This window comes from Natator depressus, chromosome 1 (genome assembly GCF_965152275.1).
Source record: "Natator depressus isolate rNatDep1 chromosome 1, rNatDep2.hap1, whole genome shotgun sequence".
In the NCBI taxonomy this organism is placed as follows: domain Eukaryota; kingdom Metazoa; phylum Chordata; order Testudines; family Cheloniidae; genus Natator; species Natator depressus.
Genome location: NC_134234.1, coordinates 58,887,983 through 58,905,888, shown reverse-complemented (window position 1 = coordinate 58,905,888; position 17,906 = coordinate 58,887,983). Strand labels below are relative to the sequence as shown.

Below are 17,906 nucleotides of genomic sequence, written 5' to 3'. Positions count from 1 at the left end.
CCCTTAATGAGGAAGCAGAAGTTAATGACAGTCTTGCCTGACACTTTGAGAGTCTGCAGGACCTCACAGTCACACAAGATTGGCCCCACTGAGATTGTTTGTATGATTTCAATTAAGTCCCTTTCACTCTAGGCAAAGATACTCACAACATTAATACGTATCAGGGCTGGTTGATTAGATATACTGTGCTTCATTACAGCAGTGAATCCAGTGATGAATTATAACGTCAAAAGCCAACACATTGAAGAGAAGACGATAGCCGAAGTGGTGGAAAGCCACAGACTCCATATGTAATATAAACCAGCTTGAGCAGACTGCCAGAACCTTGCAGCACCTTCGCTGTAGGACATGGGGTAGTGTATCTGTACCACAGACACACTCAACCTCACAATCTTGAAGCTTACATTTGTCAAATAATTTCTAGTGAATTTGATAAGAGAAGCCAAAATATGGTATGCTCATAGATATAGAAGTATAACCATACACCAAAAGTTACAAGTAAGATAAGTCAAAAATACTTGCACTTCTACATTTAAAGATCAATTATAGTACCAGTGGCAGATGTAATAATTTTGAACAAATTCTGGATATCCCTTTTTGTCCTATATTTGACACGCAAGATGCAGAGTTTGATTTCTATCTTGTTTTAAACTAGGCTACTAAATGTATTTATGTTGGGGTATTTATGGCCTGTAGATGCACAGCCTTGTGCCATGATTAATTAACCTCAAGGTAAGCTTAGTCTGGTTGAGACACAACTTGGACAGAGGGCTTCTAAGGAAAAACCTCTGTGTTACATGAAGTTGTATTGTGGTACTTTTTCCTCTGAGACAGTATTGAACCAAGGTCTAGAGAATTTTATTACTTTTGAAGATGCCAACATTTTGATTATATAATTGAGGTCCTGACCTCTTGTGTTCATTAACAATCTGGTGGCATTTTCTGTAAGAGTATACGCCAAATCCCATACAGGAGGTTATTAAGGAAAGTAAGTGGTCTTAGAGTGAGAGAGTGTACTGTCATGGATTGGAAGCAGGCTATGACAGAAGACAAAGGGTAGGAATAAATGGTCAGTGTTCATTGTGTCCGGAAGTTAACAGTGGGGTGCCACACAGACCTATACTAGGACCTGTGTAGTTGAATATATTTATCGGTTATCTGGGAATGAACAGTGAGGTGGCAAAATTTGTAGATAATACGGAATTATTTAGGCTAGTCAAGGCTAGAGGTGACCATGAGGAACTTCAGAGGGACCTGTCCAAGCTAGGTAAAGCACAATGACAGATGAAATTCTCATGTTTAACAAGGTCAGGGCCATGTGCATTAGAGGAAATATTTTCAGTCATTTAAACAAATTAGTGGGTTCTAACTGAACTGTAACTTGGAGAAAAATCCAGTTATCACTGGGAAAAAAATTTAAATAAAAGAAACAAAATGTTAAAATGCATAAGTAATGGGATAGAAAATATTATATCATTATTATATGGTGTATGCTATATTCTGTTCAGCATTAGAAAGGATTAGAGATTGGGAAAGATTACCATAAGAAGAGAGATTGAAAAGATTGAAACGGTTTGATTTAAAGAGGCAATGAATATGGGCAGATATGGCAGAGGTAGACACAATAAAGCCTGGTGTAGAGAAGATAAATCAGATGCTCCTTTTTACCCTATCTCACATTCTAAAAGAAAGAGGACGTTCAAAAAAATTGAACAACGTTTAAAGCTAATAAAAGGAAATAGTTTTTTGCATAATTAACCTATAGAACTCATTGCCATTAGATATCAGGATGTTTAGAGTTTAGCAGGATGACAAACAAGATTAGATGTTTCTGTGAATCGGAATATCCACAGCTGTATTAGCGAAAGCATTATTTTAGAAAACATAAACCAGCCACTAACAGATGGGGATTAGGAATAAACTTCCCCTTTGGCAGGCTATTTCATAATGGTTTACTCTGTGGCTTCTTGCACCTCCTTCTGAAAGATCGGTTATTCTCTACTTTTAGAGTCAGAATAATAGACTAGAGGTTTGTTTTTTTTCTGATGTAGCGCTGTGGCTGCTGCATTCCATTGATGGATGAAGTGATCCCTTTGCACATCAACATAAATGTAAAATGTTGTTGTTCACGTTTCAATCTGTTGATTGTAATCACTGCTGTTCAAGGTTTATATTCCAGGGTGAAAACTTGACCCTATGGAATTCAGTGGCAAAACTCCCTTGACTTCAAGAGGGTTGGGATTTCACCCCAGGAATTTTTTTAAAAAGTAATGGACACATGTCACAGTATCTCACTATTGTCTGTAATGTTGGTGTCTTTACAGTGATTACATGCTAAATGAATGTACCATCAGACTTGGTGCTGAAAACTAATTGTGAATCTTTATGGTGTTAAAATGTTGGTTGCTTTTTTTAAATATAAGAATAAGATGGTTTCCTGTTGGCCTAGAGTCACCCAGAACACTTAAAAGTCTCAAACTAGGCCAAGTGTGCCATCAGAAAAACAAGAGAATCCTTTCTGAAAAAGCATAGACTGTTTTCTAATTAAATGATTCCTGATTGTTGTGATAACTGCATTCTAGCTGCATTTGCATAAAGCAAGATTTTGCAATAAGAGGTAGGTGGTCTCATCTTTACTCCTTTGTTTTTTCTTCTAGGAGAAGCTCTGCCTACCACATCACATCCTAGAAGAAAAGGGCTTGGTAAAAGTGAGCATAACAGTTCAAGCATTACTAGAGGTAACCACAATGAAGCAAGCTTTATTCACATGAAACTACTATTTCTGCTGTAATCCGCTCCAACGTGCCATAAAAGTATCAAAACACTGCTCATCTTTTCAAACTGCATTGACAAATACCCTTCTGCTCCAAAAGAGTATTCCTACAGTTCTGAACTGAAATCATCTTTCAGACTATCTATAATGTTGAACTGCAAACTAATAATCATTTTATAAAACAAACTGGCATTTCCACTGCTTTCATAGCTCAGTTTGTACAGTAGCTATTAAAACAGCCACCTCTCTGCCGCTTACATAAGTGTGGAGTACAGCTGCCTTGCAGCTAAATATGTTCATCTTATTAACACAAAAGCATCTTAATTTTTTTTTAATCTGAATTTTAACCTGTTTTGTTTTTCTGCAGTTGCTTCAGGCCATTTTAAAAATATTCAGCCATAAAATATTTATATAAATATTATTTATTAGTGAGTTGTTATTCATCCTTTGGATGCAAAATGTAAATTAGGAAACTGTATTTTATTACTGCTTTTTTGTGGTTAAACACTTTATTTTAATATAAATATTTAGTTATTTTTTATTCTACTTGGTGTGCAGTAATTCTAGATCTCCATAATTGTATTTTCTAATATGTAAACGGTAAACAAAAATAGGTGCTTTCATGAAAAGAACGGTTAGCTGGGACAGCATTCTTTATTTTGGGGTTTGTGGAAGATGAGTGGCGTTGGTCTGCATTCCAGTTAGTTTCCAACATTCCAGCAGCACTTCCCTCTACCCCCCAGTAGATGAAGTTGGTTGAGCTGAAGAGAAGCACACCTTTTTATTTGTATATAGCTGTTGTTAAAAAAAAAAAAAAAGGAAAGATTAAACTTGAACACACAAATGTGAACAAATATTTTTGATTGATACTTATTTTACTATGCACAAGACATTAAACTTTTATTACAACAAAATAACTGATGTGCATTAGTGTCACGTGTCTTGAGATATAATTTTGCACTGTAACTTGGGTAATCTTAAAAGGATACAGCACTACGGAACAAATAAAAAAATAGCACAAGAAAGGTGAAAATAGAAAGTTTTCTAGATAGTCAAATATACGTTTGGGGGGTTTTTTTAAAAGAGAAAATATAATTTCATTGCCGTTGTTTTAGGTAGTTGTAACAGCCTAACCCTTCAGATATGTACTGCAGGTTGCAGGGCTTACTGCTGTGAGTGCTCTCCTTGTAGTTAATGTACTGCCGTGGGATTACTACGCACACTGTCCTGTAGCAAGTGTTTGCAGGATCAGACCCCTTGTCCCAATTCAGCAGTAGGAAATAAAGTTTTTTTTCATTACTTTTAATTTCAAAAGGAGGTTTTAAAGCTTAATTTATTGTTCAGTCATTGTCAGACAGATATTTTAGGCAGAAAAGTTCTAGCACAGTGATTTTCACAACCTCTTGAACATCCTTTTTTGGGGGGGGGGGGGGTATGGAAATCTCGTGATGTAAGTAATTTAGGCAAACAAGACGGGGAAGTTGCATGTGGTAGAAAGGATGGCCGTTAGGGGTCCCTGTTACATTTAAGGAAGGAGAGTTTGAAATTCATTACAGCAAAAGTGAGGCAATGTAAAGGGCAAATTAAAGAGTGAAAGAGGCTATGGAGAGAGAAATCACCATCTGTTTGAAAGAATGTGTACACTTGTCACAATATTGCATATTCTAGGCAGAGTTACATGCCTGTTCACACAGAGAGACACTGCATTTAAAAAACCACCAGTATTCCAAGGAATTATATTTTTAATCCTGAATATATACTGTTTTGAATGCAGACCTTGTGTGTTCGACATCACAGATGATGGTACACATTGACAACCATCTGTTTGGGGGAAAATGTGAACTCAAGGACAGTATAATGGCACATACAGTATGCATGGAATATTCAGTTATTTCAACCAAAGCAAAAGCTTTTGTTCTATAGAGGGAACATTGACTTACATTGCAATTTTGACTGGCAGCTAGTATATGGTTTCCTATAAAATATATTGTGCACTTTAACACTAAATTAAAATGTATTTTAATATTTTACAGAGCTGCACAAATACCTGTTTTGTCAAATAGCATGAACAATATAAAGAAAATAGGTTTTCAACTCAGAGTATATCAAACTTTAAAAGCATTCAGAAATTGACTATATAAATAGGAATATTGATTGCTGCATCGAGGGGTAAAATGCAGGTTCCTGAGTATTTTTTTTACGATGTATATATGGCAACATGAAGTTTTGTAATTATTATTTTGACAAATCCTGGTTTTTTCATAATTAAAATTTGTTTTCCTCCTAATAGTGACTTTCCGTATTTGCTTAAAGTTGGCTGTAAATAGCTCTAAATATTTTGTAATCTGGCTTTTTTTATGTAGTCTTAACCTGTATGGCTAAAAATAAAATCTTCATGAATCTTTGTACACTTTATATGTGCAATAAAAATGCATGGCCTCCAGACAATACCATAAACAGTGAACGTTGTGTGTATATAGTGCAAACTTTACTGTGGCTGCAATTAAATCATTTTATTTGTATTCATTTCCTGACTCTCCCATGACTGAGAATTTGTACAATAAATCTATCGTTATTGGAGGAAATCACAAGCAAGTAAAGGAAGCAAAGTGCCTCTTTTTTTGGGGGGGGGGGGACCCAAGTTCAAGCCAGACCTAACTAAAGGCCCTTTGCTCTTGCAGAATCTGCTTCTCCAGACAAGTTGCTAGAAACCCCCATCATACACAAATGCAAGTAGACAGTTGTAATGTTTGGGTGGTTCTGGGTGTGTTCTTATAGCACAGCTGTATTTCACTGTAAAAGCTTTCTTTGATGCAGTCTGTGCTGAGAGAACAGCAAAATCTATGTAGATCTCTATCTTCTCTGCTTAAATCAGGCTACACCTTAACTGGATTATTTTATGATCCTCCTCTAGATTCTAGTTTGGGGCAATGAAGCTGTGGGGTAACACAGCTGCTGTATGCACAGCTGGCAGAAAGGAAACACACTGGGATTAAAGGCATAAACGTATTTGATCGTGATTACAGACCTGCAACTAGCCACTTAAAAAAAGTGTATGGTAAGGAAAATAATTTTACCATTTGTCCTCCAAATTCAAATAGCCTCTACAGCTGCATGTGTTTTATTATAGCATGTGTGTTACTCTGTACAAGTCTCTTTCCTGAAGACTTTACAATCCATGGGCTGAGGCCCTAAAACTACCATGACTAGTGCCCTTGATTTTGGTAGTAAGCACTGTGTCTAAGTAGTAAGTGCAGCACTGGGCTCTAAATTGGACACACAAGACAGTGAATATTGACACCCCAGTCATGGAGGCTAGAGAAAAAAGGAGAGGAGGATGTAAATAGGAAGGCAGGGCTCTAGGAAGGTAGAATGTCTCCATTGTTCTACAAACAGTGACACAGGTACAGAGTAATGTGTTACAGCAGCTGCATTAAGGAGAGAGAAAGGACACTGTATATATGCCTGGAGGCCTGTAGAGGGGAATTTCTACGGGATCAATCTTAAAGATAAACAACCTTTTTGCTGAACTAGCTCTTCAGCTTTGTTGCTGAATCAAGGATTCTTTATTTCTGCTGCAGGAGTTGATGGCATCACAAATGGTAGAGATTCTGCCCCAGTGCTATTTGTCATGTCCGTTATTGCAAGGTAACCAGATCCTGGAAGGAAGAAGCGAGGTCAGTGTGAAGGGTATTTCAGTTGCAGTATGAGAGGTATCCAATTCCCAAAAACCTGCCTTCCCACTGACTTCAATTGGTAGCCAAAAGAGCAAGGCATTTTATTGCTGTCATGGAGCTGGGACTTGTGTACAAATCTAGCTTCTTTGAGAGTTAATTTTATAAAACCTCCTTCACTGTGCAGGGCTCTAAAACAATTTCTCATAGAAAAGAGCCTCTTGAAGGCATAGTTGTTCACTTGCACTGCCTCTGAAAATCAGCTTTAAAAGAAAGCAGCAGTGATGAGTCTGATGCTAAGTTTTGTCAGCAAAGCAAACTTGCTCTAGGATAGTAAGTGATTCTTACTAGAAAAGGCAACAGGTATTTTCTGTATCTAAACTTGTATATGGGCAGAAGCTGAAATTGTAATAGATCTCTTGCTGGAAAGTAGACTAAGGCAGGAGCTGCATTTCCTGGATCTCACACAGTACTCAGAGATTTTAAAAATAGACCGTGCAAATGTAACATGTACGAGCCTGCTTTTCTCACAGAGGCTGGTGGTGATCTGCATTTGCTACTGCTAAACTTACCCTTGTTAAATGATCCTGTTTAATGTTATATTTAGGATCCATTAATGATGTAATCTTCTTTGAAGTAAAATTTAAGGTTTTACTCCCTGTAGTCTTTTTCAAAGGAAATGCCACAACTTTTCACATCTGCTTTTAATACCTTACAGCACCCAAATGCTTGACACTTGTTATTGTAGAATGATAAATGTCTGAGATATTAGGAGGAATTCTATACCTGTAGTTAAAATGGTTTCTGCTTAGTTGCATGCATAGAGAGGTTGTAATGGAAATCCCCTCTGGATGGCACATTCTGATTTGGAGCTCTGTAGCTTTCACAGAAAAATTAACTTTGCTCTTACTGAGGTGAACATGGTACAAATTTCAAACAAGGTTAAATTAACTGTTTGCAAAGTCCGATGGCAGGGATATCATTCCTTTTGTATAGATAGGGAAACTGTAACAGAGGCGCTGTGATTTAGTCCTGCAATAGTCAGTGGCACGATTAGGTCCTGACTCCCATTCCCACAAGGCTACAGCTAAAATACAGGCAGCCCTTGGACTTACGACACAAATCACTTAAGTCAAAAACGTAACTTGAATTTCCCATAGAGTGCTGTAAAGTCAAAACAATTTATTAACATTGTGCTGTTCATCATAACTCAAACATTGTAAAGTCAAGGACTGCCTGTAATGCCCAGAAGATAAATCTTCCAGCCTTTGACGGACGCTTCACAAACCGCATGCTCTAGGCACTAATCACAGCACCAGATGCTGCTGTTTTAAGCTAAATGGCTATTTCAGAATGAATTAGGAAAGACTTTTTACATACTTTGCTACATATAACAAAATGGAAGTGTTTACTACAACATACCCATGCTGAATGAAACAGCTGATAAGAGTGGTCACCACACCATCTCAGGTGTCATAAAACATGGCACACAGCACCAATACAGGGTTGAGATTTTCTGTTGGGCCAGCTCAAATGTTCTAATAACTCATTTGCAAAGGGCACCAGTGTCCTGGAAATCAGCCCTTTGTCTTAATGTTAATTTTTTAAAAAACTATGCTTTTTTAATTTCCACTTGTAGCAGTCACTTAAACTTTGTACTGTCATGCACCTGCACAGGACTTGGTGTGAGTGTCCACTAGGTGACAGGAAAGGAACTACTTTTTTCCCAGCTGCTTGAAAACGTACTGCCTTCGAAATACAAAGCTGTCCCCATACAAAGCAGGGGGAGCAGAGGCTAGTCTGCTGTTAATTAAGAGCAGAACAGTTTCCGTTTTTGAGGAAAATCACATCAGGGCTTTGAATTTTGGTTGCAGGTATTTGATGTCCTCTCTCAGGTTAGCAGTTCTACCGCTCAGTTTTCAACATGGAAAATAGCCCACTTGGTGCTGGGTGGGTGGTTGTGTTTGTTTTACATGTTGTAGAGAATTAGAGCGCTACAGTCACTGTTTTAGTGATGGAAAAGTGACCGCACAGTCAACATCTTGCCCTCCCCTGCCTTACACATGGTGATAGTCCAGCAGTAGGTAACTCAAGAGTTCATTAACCTCTCTGGGCAGTTTTTAAGCCAGCAAATATAAAGGTAAAAATAAAGGTAATATAAATATTATGTAGCATCCGTCTCCCTAGCACTGCAGTCAGTGGGGTCTGTCGAAGTAGAACTGAGGTCAAGTGCTGTGTTTGGTTCTAGAACCAAATGTTTCCTGCACAAGCCCAGCTACTAACCTTTCTGGCCAGGGGGAGGAAATCCAGAATCTCCTGCTCAAATCTTGAGGACAGACAGTTGGATGAAAGCTTGTTACTAGCTCCTCTATTTCCTTGAAGACATGAAATTACATTACTGACCTACTACTTATTCATGTAAGCAACTGCAATGTGTTACATGGGGATGTTATCTGATTACGAACTGGAGATGGTCCGTAAGCTCTATTAAGATGTGGTCCACAGTTAAGTTTGAGAACCTGTGGTAGCAAGTATTTTCAGGGACTTGCCATAGGTAAAATAATTCTCCCCCAAAAGCTGTCGTATAGCAGTAGAGCTATTACTCCAGCTCCAGGCTGAAATAGCTGGTACCACTATTGGAAGAGGGAAGAGAAGGACTGGCTGTTGGATCCACAGTGCACAGAAAGCTCTTGCATGATGAACAGCTAAAGTAGGTTGGCTAAATCCTGTCCCCTCACAGTTAAGTGGAGACGTGTTCACTAGGATTTTAGTGTTTCCCCCAAGTTAAGAGTAGGCTGACTGTATTTCTCCCCCCTGCCCACAACACACAAATTAGCAGGCAGAGTTACACACCACGGGGAATCATTTTAAATCTGGTACAACAGGGTCAGATTCTGCTACCTTTACTCACGTAAAACAGTCCCGTCCCCCCCTGGCCGCCCTTTCTCCTCAGATAGTAAAGTAATAAAAGGTGGCAGAGTCTGCTCTCCAGTACACTCGATGTTAGACAAAGAAACCATCCCACTGCTTATTCATCCCTCAAACTAATTTATTCCTCTCTAAAAAGAATCTCTAGCCTTTGCCACTGAGTAAGTTTCTGGGGAAACTTAAGTCATAAAAAGGATGAACTGCTCCCTTTAATACCCGATTTCAGGTAGCTGCCTTCAGAGTGTCTGTTGCAGAAGCCTCTTCCCTTCACACTCCCAATTACAGGTTCAATGTTAACAAGGGGGAAATGGTTGATCACAATGCAGCGTAAGTTTGTTTGCATTTTCCATCAACAGCTGCAGATTTTGGCCTGGAAATACACTTCAATAGGCAGGAGAAAAACACTTCAGTGTAAATCCATTTAATTTACTATTGTTTTCAGCCCTGTATTCAAAATTGTCCAGCTATTCTGTTCAGTGCTGAATGAGTGACAAATGGAAAGTTAGTGTGTTACTAATTCTCCTGCTGCAGTCTGCACCGTCTTGAGACCACTGACATATTCTACGTCAATATGCTGTTTAAAAACAAAAAATTAAATGATCATATCTATTCTGAGCCATACCCTCAGAATGCTTTTTCCCAGTATGGTTAAACAATTTTCAAAGCAGATGAACACATTCAAAATATTTATTTTCAAGTACACAGAGAATTAAGGATTTTTTAGCAGTACTATCAGCATGACTCCATTTTTATAGGCACTAATTCAGCAAGTGATTTTTGTTAACATTTGTGTACGTATTGACTTGTACTGGGCAAAAGAGACTCCTACGGTTCAAGCATTGAGGTATTTTGCATGGTGTCTGATGTGATCATTAACAAAGGTAGCGATGAAGAAGTAGCTGTGATCGTAGCCCTAGCAAAGAGAAAAACAGATTCAGCAATTCAAGATACTTAATGATAAAGCGCTGTAACTCTGTATTTCGAGCACTGTTAATGATGGCTCATTCAATGGCGGTCTGCTTATTTAAAGAAGGCAGTAAGGAGGTTGTTTCAGAATTATGCAAGGCCTGGGCTAGCCCTAGGAGGCTCCATGAACTGGCTGTGTACTAGGCCATCCTATCCCGATGAAGATGGGCACACTCCATAAAGAAAGGGAGGGGAAACAGTAAATACATCTGCCGTGCAGGTGGCAGCTATCTTGGAAGGACATGGCAGATAGGATGGAGTCACTTCAAAAACCCTGAAGAATTTCAGGCTACTGCTACTCCGTGCTATAATGCTACAGGAAAGGGAGGGTTCTTTCTCTGCCTCATGACTGATCCTGTCAGCCAAAACCAACAATGTACCACTTTGCTGATACACATCACATATAAACACCACTACGTTGTTTAAATGTATACGGATGATAAATCAGATAAGAGCACGCTTTCTTCATGATACTTTTGTGATGGGCTACCGCAATATATTAAAAACAGAGCAAGATACTTATCCTCCTCAGCATGTCACCAGTAGGTTGAATTGCATTCTAAACACCCTATAATGTTTAAGCTAAAAATCATCTCCCCCTGTAGGGGTCAAATGTAATTAAGTTAGTGGGGTCTAGTGGATACACCACTGCACTGAGTCAAGAGAGCTTCTCTCTGTTCTCACCCCTGCCATTGATCTGCTGTGACATCTTGGGCAAATCACTTTACCTTTCTGTACCCTTTGCCTGTCTTGTCTATTGCAGGACTGGGACTGTCTCTGGCTAGTTGCTCCACTAGGCACACAGAGTCAACCCAGTAATTATGGGATGGATGCATCAGACATCCTCCCCCCCCCCCCCCCAAAAAGGGTACTTTTTGGTACTTGCCTGTTGCAATCTAAAGACTACAGGGATTTTCCGCTCTGTGCAGGCAGCAATGAAGTTGTCAGGCAGTAACTGCCCTGCTGAAAGGAACTGGTCATCTTTGCCTTGATCAATTAAGATGTCGAGATGGGAGTCTGGATAAGACTTCACAAGATGTGTAGCATCATATGCCTGTAGAAATAAAATGAAACTAATGAAAAGTGTAACAAAATTTTTGAAAATGTGGTTCTATGCTTAGTCACTATACTACCAAATTGGGTTGAATTATTGTTTAGGAAGGATAGGGACATGTAATGCAACAAACTGGGGTTTAAGACAATGTCTACACAAACTAAAAATACTAAAAGGCTGTCCAAACTATGGAGTAAGTTCAAAGTTAGGGTGCTCAGGCCAAAACCTTAAATCTATCTCACTGACTCTAATCATGATTAAATACTATGGGCATTGATACCTATGGACAGGATTAAAGAACTGAACATTTTGCCAGCCTGCTCCTACAGAACTCAGACTTACCAATCTCTGACCAACAAGTCTTTCCTCTTTTGCCTGCCACTATAAGAAGAAATTCCTCTGCGCACAGAGAATACAGGAATCTACATTCGGAGTATGTCAGCTCCTGCAAGTGAATTTAGCTCAGGCATACCGTGCTAGCTTAGTCTAACTAGTACAGGAAACCATAGCAGCGAAGATGTGGTGGCATGGCCTTCAGCATGGGCGAGCAGCCAGCGTACAAGGCCTCTAGGTGGCCTAGCTACGTATTCTGGTTGCTAGCCTGTCCTGAAGCCCATGCCACCACATCTACACTGCTAGAGTTACCTCTGCTAGCTCAATTAAAACTAGCCTACCCATGTTATGATCACCCCTTCACTTGTAGTGTAGGCATATCTTAAGGGGCGCCTTCAGAGCGTTTCATCACCCTAAAAAGGGGATCCGATTTTCATCTGTTCAATGTTTTCAGGAAGTAGACAAAGAGCCAGTGCTTGCTCATATTTCTACTTATCTCACAATTTAAAATCTTCAGAAGCGAGGAGAGAATTTGTTGTACCAATAAATTAAAAACCAGCAGGATCTTATTAAAGGGAAAAAGGCAAAATACCACATTTATTGTGAATACAGAAAGAATCATAGTAAGCAGTTAATTACAGCTGTAACATTCCATTCAATCTCATCTTTATTCACTCATTCATTCATACTCACACACACAGGTTCTGCAAGGTTGTTATCATAGTAAGCAGTTAGTTATAGCTATAACATTCCATTCAATCTCATATTTATTCACACATTCACACACACACACACACACACACACACACACACACAGAGGTTCTGCAAGGTTGTCATCATAGTTACCAGCCTTAGAGTTGCTCATGCCAAGCCACTGGCCAGGTGGCCTGGACATGAGGAGGGAGCAGGGCCTTGTCAGATGCTCATCTGATGCTCCTGGAAGTTGGTTTGCAGAATCAGACCCCAAAGTTCTCACTTTTTAGAGTCTCTTTTTATAGGAATTTCTTCCTAGGCCAGTCTGTGGGAATTGCTTCATCATGCTGTTGCTGAATCAATCAGCAGATGGCACATTCCTGACGGCTCCGTGCTGCTAGATGTTATCTTGTTCTTTGGTTCTCCCATTCTTGAGGCTGTTGGGTGGATTCCAGTCTGCCCTCCGGGGGTCCTCTGGTTATTTCCACTTGACGCCTTCTTCAGCCGATGGACACTGGATTCTTAGGCTGGCACCTCCCTGATCATTCAGTTCTTATCCACACCAAGCATCCATCCACATCCATCCTCTATCTCTATTTTAATCACAGTTGTTAATACAACAAAAGGGCGGGGAGTCTCTGGGTGCTGTGTCTGTTGTTAGAGTATTGCTTTGAGTCTCTCTCTGTGAATTGCTTTGAGAACAGACTCTGTCTTAGAATGTACTAACGCAATTAGCAGCTTGCAAGTTTCACATACAGAGGGAGAGAAACAGTACCAAAAACCAAGAGACCTCTTAATTAGTAATACCCTGGAATTTAAACTATGGGGAATCAAACTCATTTGTGATTTTAATACAGAACTTCTTTAATATGATCCAACATAATCCCCCTTTTGACACTAAGATTTATAATCGTCAGTGTCACTTTCTATGTAGCCAATTCAAGAGAAGGTACTGTGAGGCAATTTGAGTTTGTGATTCCAATTCATGCCACATACACGATCCTAGTGATGTATCTTTACTACAAGGTTCTGGGGCAACAGGCAAGGTGAGGCACACCCACTTTTGAGGAGTCCATTCGGTACAACCTCTAGTGTCCAATAGCTTCCCTCCCTCCCCAGCCCACTGGCTCGAGGTCCAGGGTAGCCAGAAGGATCCCATGTGTAATATGGGGAGTGGGCTAACCTTCAATACCTTTGCCTCCAGGGACTGTTGGTGTGCAATTTTGACAACAATTTCTCCCATTAACAAGTCTGGTTTTACAATACTGGAAACATATTGAATCCATTCATATTGATAAGTGTCAAACAATGATCTCTTTCTTTTTTAACAAATGTATCAAACCCTTAATATTTCCCAATATGACCCAGAACATTTCGTGTTCCAAAGTAGCTAGTGCAAGTATCTGCATTTCAGTGCATCCCATAGCTATGGCTGTGTGGTTTCCTATTTCTAATATTTTTTTTTCTTATGCATAAGCCATGTGGTAGTATTAAGCCATTGCCAAAGATTCCATCGGGCTTTTAGGTTACCCAGACCAATTTGGACCAAGTCTACATTGGCATGTACTTGTTTTTGTGTCAGGCTGTCCTGTAGCTGGGTCAGAGAGCTTAATTTATTTTTAAGTACCTGCAGGTCTTTAGTATTTTTTTTTTTTTTTTAACACACAACAGTGCTAGCAACAAGACAAAACATAGAACACAAAACACAATTTCTATTGTGACAGTAGATTCATGGTATTGGGTTACTTTTCAGCTGGCATCAGCTTTTCCTGATTTTTCTGAAAGACAAAAAGAACATGTTTCTACCCCTTTTGGGGTGGCAGATTATTGCTTAAAATATTTCTTTTACAAATACCCTTGCTGATTGCAGGCAAAACAGAGGAATTGCCCCCACATTTTCCTGTTTTTGTTCTATAGGTGGGCCAGGTTTCAATGGCTTTTATCTTTTAAGGGTTATGGGGAAATTATCCCACTGTTTAGTCATTAAATCCCTGAGTTTTCCTTCTTATACAGCAGACCAAGTTTATAATGTTTTTCCTGCTGTGTTAAGCTTTAAGTTTTATTTACAGGTAATAACTGAGAAGCATCATTACCATACGACCTTAAAGGGTTTTTCCAAAAATCATACACACTATACGTTGTTACAGGGATACTTATTATCATTAAATTTATTAAAATTATCTTGTTATCCCATGCCTTTTATTTAGGCAATTTGTTTGCTGACCAGGTGTGTCCTTTATCTGCAGCTCCTTTGTGCTGCTAGTTCTTTCCTTCCTTTATCATTTAGGTAATTTGCATTTTCACAGAAGCTTCCTGCTTTTGGATTTAAAGCCATCAGCAGCTCAGAGACTCTATCTTAAAAGGGACACAATCAGCTTTCACCAGAGTTTTGATTACTTTTAACTTCTGCTTCCAAAACACACAGCAATCTGAAAAAGAAAACCCAACCTATTGTGGCTCCCTTTGGAGCCCTAATAGCATTTTAATTAAGTAGCATGGTATGTTTGCATTTCTTTTGCCCCTTCTACAATATACCCTGCACATGTTCTGGGGCAAATGCACATTCCTTCCATAGTTTAACTTCTATAACATTATCCAGATCCATTTTTACATAAGGTGTCACTATTCCTTTTTTTTTTTTGCTTGCAGAGGTTTCATGTACCTTTATCAAAGTGACAGTCTGATTACTCAGAGCCATTTTAAGACTCAGTGTTTCTCACATTGCTTCTTTTTGTTTTGTGCACCTCACCCCTGCTGTTGCTTCAGAGAGGCACTGTTTTTTTTAATTTTTTTTTTCTACAACTCTCATCTGTTATTTTGTTACAAAAAACAAAACAAACAAACAAAAAGAATCGAGAAAATTTTTTTTTTTATATTCTCCTGATTTTGACTGCCCAGCTGCAGCCACAACTTAAAAACATTTTAAATTTTGTAAAGCATTGAGTTACCTTTTAAGGGTTGAATGCCAAATCCCAAAGCCAAACAGCACTAATTACCTGTGTCTAGCAAAAAGGTCTGTCAGTTTTGCAACTTTGAATTAAAGAGTCAAATGGATTTTTAGTGGCATTATTTAAAACAAAAACAAAACCAACTGGTCCTTAGAACTTTACATATTTACACACACACAGATAGATACATACACATTTTCTTTTCTTTAACATCCCTTCCACGTTGCTCTGTTTTTTTACATCTTACATTCCCTTTATACATTTGAGGCAGTTAAGTTCCAATAGAACCCCCTTATGTTCTTTTAGCAAATTTGACTAAATTGTCCAGTCAAATGATTTTAATCAGTTTCTTTTGCCTGGCTAATTTACAGACATTCCTTTGGAAAAGGGCCCATTTTTCCCTCAGAATGGCTGCAAAGAAACCAAGAATGCTCTTTCTCTAACACTTTTTTTTCCTTTTTAACATTTTCACAAAGTTTAGCTGCTTAATTCCCTCCAGCCTCTGCAGAGTTAACTTTTTTTTTTTACTCTTTCTCTTTGTAATTATGCCTGGGGGTGCCATACATAGGACCTTCTCCCCCTTTACCTGCCTCCCTCCAGCCTCTGCAGAGTTAACTTTTTCACTCTTTTTGTATTCCTGGAGTGCCTCTTTCACTATTTTCAGCTGGCTTTGGGTATTTGTAGCCAGCACCTTCCAATTGTCTGCTCCCTTTTCCGTTTGTGCCTTTTCCTCTTTACATGAAGACAAGCGGAGGGAAGAATCCTTACATGCCTCCCACAACAACCAAATTGCTGCTGCATCTCTTTTGGCAGCACTAGAAGGTTTGTATATGAGGATATACTGAGCCAATCTATCCTCTAGGTCCGAAATAGTGCAGAGATCAGCTAGGGCTTGTTTAGTCCAAGGACTGTGCCCAAATTTTTGAAGGTTTTGTTTAAAAGGTGTAATTTCTTTAACAAAAGGTGAGGTTGGAGTTCCTTCTGACTCCATTCCTCCCTCTGGTACTGGCTTACCCTGTTTTCTTTTAAACATCTTAACATGGATATTTCAATCTCTTTGTCACTGCTGGTATTACTTAGCAAGTGACACAGCCTAGATTCTGAAATCATAGCTTAATCTATGCGTTTTTCCCCTGCTACCTTCCCGGAGGCCAGCAGGTCCCCTGCTACCTTCCCGGAGGCCAGCAGGTCTGGTTAACCTATTTCTCCCTGCTACCTTCTCGGAGGCCAGCCGGTCCGGTTAACCTGTTCTTCCCTGCTACCTTCTCGGAGGCCAGCAGGTCCCCTGCTACCTTCTCGGAGGCCAGCAGGTCTGGTTTAATCTGTTTTTCCTGCTACCTTCTCGGAGGCCAGCAGGTCTAGTTTAATCTGTTCTTCCCTGCTACCTTCTCGGAGGCCAGCAGGTCCCCTGCTACCTTCTCGGAGGCCAGCAGGTCTGGTTTAATCTGTTTTTCCTGCTACCTTCTCGGAGGCCAGCAGGTCCCCTGCTACCTTCTCGGAGGCCAGCAGGTCTGGTTTAATCTGTTTTTCCTGCTACCTTCTCGGAGGCCAGCAGGTCCCCTGCTACCTTCTCGGAGGCCAGCAGGTCTGGTTAACCTAATAGAAATGCCTAGCTCACTAGAGCTGGCGGTGTGCACACCAATATTTACAATAACTGAGGTTTTTTACCAATATTCCCCCTTTCGCAATTCTCCACCAAAATGTTGTACCAATAAATTAAAAACCAGCAGGATCTTATTAAAGGGAAAAAGGCAAAATACCACATTTATTGTGAATACAGAAAGAATCATAGTAAGCAGTTAATTACAGCTGTAACATTCCATTCAATCTCATCTTTATTCACTCATTCATTCATACTCACACACACAGGTTCTGCAAGGTTGTTATCATAGTAAGCAGTTAGTTATAGCTATAACATTCCATTCAATCTCATATTTATTCACACACACACACACACACACACACAGAGGTTCTGCAAGGTTGTCATCATAGTTACCAGCCTTAGAGTTGCTCATGCCAAGCCACTGGCCAGGTGGCCTGGACATGAGGAGGGAGCAGGGCCTTGTCAGATGCTCATCTGATGCTCCTGGAAGTTGGTTTGCAGAATCAGACCCCAAAGTTCTCACTTTTTAGAGTCTCTTTTTATAGGAATTTCTTCCTAGGCCAGTCTGTGGGAATTGCTTCATCATGCTGTTGCTGAATCAATCAGCAGATGGCACATTCCTGACGGCTCCGTGCTGCTAGATGTTATCTTGTTCTTTGGTTCTCCCATTCTTGAGGCTGTTGGGTGGATTCCAGTCTGCCCTCCGGGGGTCCTCTGGTTATTTCCACTTGACGCCTTCTTCAGCCGATGGACACTGGATTCTTAGGCTGGCACCTCCCTGATCATTCAGTTCTTATCCACACCAAGCATCCATCCACATCCATCCTCTATCTCTATTTTAATCACAGTTGTTAATACAACAAAAGGGCGGGGAGTCTCTGGGTGCTGTGTCTGTTGTTAGAGTATTGCTTTGAGTCTCTCTCTGTGAATTGCT

The 17,906-nt window shown here is 39.7% G+C and overlaps 2 protein-coding genes across 7 annotated transcripts in view; one reads left to right on the top strand and one right to left on the bottom strand.

Annotated features, from left to right (window-relative positions):
* The window catches only part of LRCH1 (leucine rich repeats and calponin homology domain containing 1), a 252,422-nt gene that overhangs the window by 231,258 nt on the left and 3,258 nt on the right, over nt 1–17,906 (top strand). The window contains exons 21-22 of one of the 4 annotated variants that reach the window (XM_074960903.1): nt 2,658–2,738; nt 5,688–5,831. In XM_074960903.1, the coding sequence (XP_074817004.1) occupies nt 2,658–2,738; nt 5,688–5,720 (114 nt within the window). In that variant the 3' untranslated portion in view covers nt 5,721–5,831. Of the gene's footprint in view, nt 1–2,657; nt 5,306–5,687; nt 5,832–17,906 lie in introns of those variants that run through there. The other 3 variants (XM_074960887.1, XM_074960896.1, XM_074960912.1) reach the window with 3 other exon arrangements.
* Nucleotides 9,368–17,906, bottom strand: part of ESD (esterase D) — a 32,985-nt gene continuing 24,446 nt past the window's right edge. For 2 of the 3 annotated variants that reach the window (XM_074960947.1, XM_074960938.1), the window contains exons 9-10: nt 11,228–11,395; nt 9,370–10,288 (exon numbers count right to left, since the gene is read on the bottom strand). In XM_074960947.1, coding sequence (XP_074817048.1) covers nt 10,208–10,288; nt 11,228–11,395 — 249 coding nt within the window. In that variant the 3' untranslated portion in view covers nt 9,370–10,207. Of the gene's footprint in view, nt 10,289–11,227; nt 11,396–17,906 lie in introns of all 3 variants that reach the window. The other variant, XM_074960927.1, reaches the window with a different exon arrangement.